The sequence below is a fragment of the Chaetura pelagica genome, unplaced genomic scaffold (assembly GCF_000747805.2).
Source record: "Chaetura pelagica isolate M959 unplaced genomic scaffold, ChaPel_1.0 scaffold232, whole genome shotgun sequence".
Lineage (NCBI taxonomy): Eukaryota > Metazoa > Chordata > Aves > Apodiformes > Apodidae > Chaetura > Chaetura pelagica.
Window position 1 is genome coordinate 826,982 of NW_009952441.1, and position 3,038 is coordinate 830,019.

At 62.3% G+C, this 3,038-nt stretch overlaps 2 protein-coding genes across 2 annotated transcripts in view; both read left to right on the forward strand.

The window, feature by feature from the left end:
• The window catches only part of CIRH1A (cirrhosis, autosomal recessive 1A (cirhin)), a gene marked incomplete at its 5' end in the record, with an annotated part of 6,668 nt that extends 4,407 nt beyond the window's left edge, over window positions 1-2,261 (forward strand). Inside the window, 6 exons of the mRNA XM_010008470.1 lie at window positions 2-61; window positions 406-512; window positions 665-760; window positions 867-1,052; window positions 1,170-1,280; window positions 2,145-2,261. Of these exons, the coding sequence (XP_010006772.1) occupies window positions 2-61; window positions 406-512; window positions 665-760; window positions 867-1,052; window positions 1,170-1,280; window positions 2,145-2,261 (677 nt within the window). The remainder of the gene's footprint in view (window position 1; window positions 62-405; window positions 513-664; window positions 761-866; window positions 1,053-1,169; window positions 1,281-2,144) is intronic.
• A 183-nt stretch (window positions 2,262-2,444) lies between these two features.
• VPS4A (vacuolar protein sorting 4 homolog A (S. cerevisiae)) overlaps window positions 2,445-3,038 on the forward strand; it is an 11,608-nt gene continuing 11,014 nt past the window's right edge. The window contains exon 1 of the mRNA XM_010008472.1: window positions 2,445-2,459. Within this exon, the coding sequence (XP_010006774.1) occupies window positions 2,445-2,459 (15 nt within the window). The remainder of the gene's footprint in view (window positions 2,460-3,038) is intronic.

Consider the following 3,038-nt stretch of genomic DNA (forward strand, 5'->3'; position numbering starts at 1 on the left):
TTCCTCCAGCTGCTGGCGCCCGGGGGATGCAAACACCTGCACACGTTTCGGCCGCCCTCAGGTTTGGGCTTTTGGGGAGCTGGGGGGTGCTGGGCTCCAAGGCTGGGTGCAGAGGGGTGGGCAGGGTCCAGCCTGTCCCCCCTTTCCTGCCCTGGAGGTTGTGGGTCCTGCCACCCCAGCAGCTCTGCCCTGTGTTTGTGCCACCCTTAGGTACTGAGCAGGGGGAAATGTGGGTCTGGATGTCCCCCAGGGTGGGTCTGGGGTCCTCGTGGCCCTGTGCACCCCTTACACTGTTGAGAGTCTTCCTGCAGGGTCCCCCGAGGCTGTTTACCTGCTGGCAGCAAGCGCGGACGGGGACTGGCTTTCGGCCTGCGGGCCCTTACACTGTTGAGAGTCTTCCTGCAGGGTCCCCCGAGGCTGTTTACCTGCTGGCAGCAAGCGCGGACGGGCACTGGCTGGCTGCTGTGGGTGGGGACTGGGCCATCCACATCTACAACTTGAAATGCTTCAAGGTAGGAGCACCCCGCTGCCCTCCTTCCCTTGGAGGCTGGGAAGGGTGGGCTTGACATATGAGACCCCTCCCTGGCAGCCATTAGGGGTGGGGGCGTTGGAAGGGGGCTCAGAGGCAGTTGCTCTGGTCACCACGCTGTCCCCTCCCTTGCAGCATCACTGCACGGTGCCCACCTACAGCTGCGCCGTGACGGCCCTCGCCATCCACCCCCTCACCAACAACCTCGTCATCGCCTACTCCGACCAGCAGGTAGGAAGGAGCTCTCCCAGTTTCAGCCCTCCAGACCCTTCCCCACGGCTCCCTCCCTGGCCCTGGGTTGTCCCGGTGCCTGGTGAAGCAGCTTTCCCCTCTGCAGCTGTTCGAGTTCAGCATTCCCGAGAAGCAGTACACGGCCTGGAGCCGCGCCGTGCAGAACGGGGGGCTGCACCGGGCCTGGCTGGAGAGGGACACGCCCATCACCCACATCGCCTTCAACCCCAAGAACCCCTCACACATCCTGCTCCACGACGTCCACATGTTCTGCCTCCTCGACAAGTCCCTGGTGAGCCCAGCAGGGCTGTGTTGGTGCCCAGGGCATCCCCCCTGCCCCGCTGCCTGTCCCCACTGCTGTGTGTGGCACCAAAGCAGTGGTGACATGTGCTGTGTACTCTCCTGGCAGCCCTTGCCGGACAACAGTGCCCTCCTGATGAACCAGAGCACCCTGAAGCAGCTCCCAGAGACAGCCCGGCAGCGGCAGCTCCACGCCTTCAAGATCTGCAAGAAGTTCCAGGTGGGTGATGGTGTCGCTGGGCACGGGCTGTGTCCGTATGGGGGTGCTGGAGGGTGCCCTGTGCCCATAGTCCCTGGTGCCATTTGGCTTCTGTCACTTCAGCAGCACCTGAGTCATAGAGTCAGTCTTTTTTGTTGGAAAAGACCTTTAAGATCATCCAGTCCAACCATTAACACAGCACTGCCAAGGCCACTATTAACCCATGTCCCTCAGCACCACATCTATGTGCCTTTGAAACCCCTCCAGGGATGGGGACTGCTCTGGGAAACCTGGGCCAGGGCCTGACAGCCCTTTCCAGAAAGAAATTGTTCCCAAGATCCAACCTAAACCTCCCCTGGCACAACTTGAAGCTGTTTCCTCTTGTCCCATCACTTGTTCCTTGGGAGAAAAGACCAACCCCTGCTGGCTCCAATCTCCTCTCAGGCAGCTGCAGAACCAGGTCTCCCCTCAGCCTCCTTTTCCCCGGGCTGGACACCCCCAGCTCCCTCAGAGGCTCCTGCTCAGACTTGTGCTCCAGCCCCTTCCCCAGCTCCACTGCCCTTCTCTGGACACGCTCCAGCCCCTCCATGTCCTTCCTGTCATGAGGAGCCCAGAACTGACCCCAGGATTGGAGGTGTCCCCTCACCAGGGCCCAGCACAGGGGAATGATCCCTGCCCTGCTCCTGCTGAGCACCAGAGCTTGGTCTCTGTCCCCGACACGGCGCAGCCATCGCTCTGGTCCCGTGGGCTCCGGTTACTGGCAGCTCCCGCAGCGCAGCCCTGGCTCCATCCCTGGTTCTTGGCTCAGCTGGAGCTGCAGGTCCTGGTGAGCTGAGGTTGAGGGGGGCCAGGACCCCCCTCCCAGCTGCCCCTCCTTGCCCCCAGCCCCTACTCTTTGCCGACATGCTGGACGAGAACTGCCTGGTGATGGTGGAGCGGCCCATCATGGACATCAAGACCCAGCTGCCGCTGCCTGTCCAACAGAAGAAATTTGGCACCTGAGAGCAGGACAAGCTGCTCCACCTGCAGAAACTGTTGGTGTGGCTTCTCCAGGGTGGAATAAACCCTGCTTTTCTGTATGACTGCGGGCTGGGGGCTCGTCCTTCCCCTGCAGGGCTCCCTGCAGTCACAGCAGCAGGACAGGTTGCCACTGGCCTGACCGGGGGACACTGCTGCCCTGTAGGGATGTCCGTCCTCCTGGTAATGACGCAGCACCTTGGATGTCCTGCCTGCCGTGCTGGACAGTGTCTTGTCTCCCTGTTGGCTTCTCCAGCCCTCCCAGTAACACCAGTACCTCATTTCCAGTTTGCACTTACACCTTCTGTTGCAGGACAGAGCGGGATGATTAGTGGTGAAGTCTGGCTGTGCTGGGAGGGAGTAGGATTTGGGGGGCCATACCAAGGAAGGGGTGGGATTTTGGGGCGCCCTACGCTTTGAGGGCAGTACCAGGGTGTGTGGAGTGGGATGTGGAGGCCAAGCTGGGAAGGAACAGGACTGGGGGCCTCCCCGTGCTTTGGGGAGTGTGCCAGCAGCAGGACCTGCAGCCTCCCCACGTTTTGGGGTCCATACGGAGAGGCAGCAGGTTCCCCATGTTTTCCTTTCCCCTCGCCACCCCGAGGGCCCCTTTGCGCAGAGGGGAAAATCGGGGGCTGTAGGACGCGCCCCCCTGGCGAGAAGATGGGGGAGGAACTCGGGGGGAGCGGGGCTGGAAAATGGAGGGCGGGGCGCGGAATAAAGCGCGGGGTGGGAAATCCCTCGGGGGGGCGGGGTCTCCCTGCC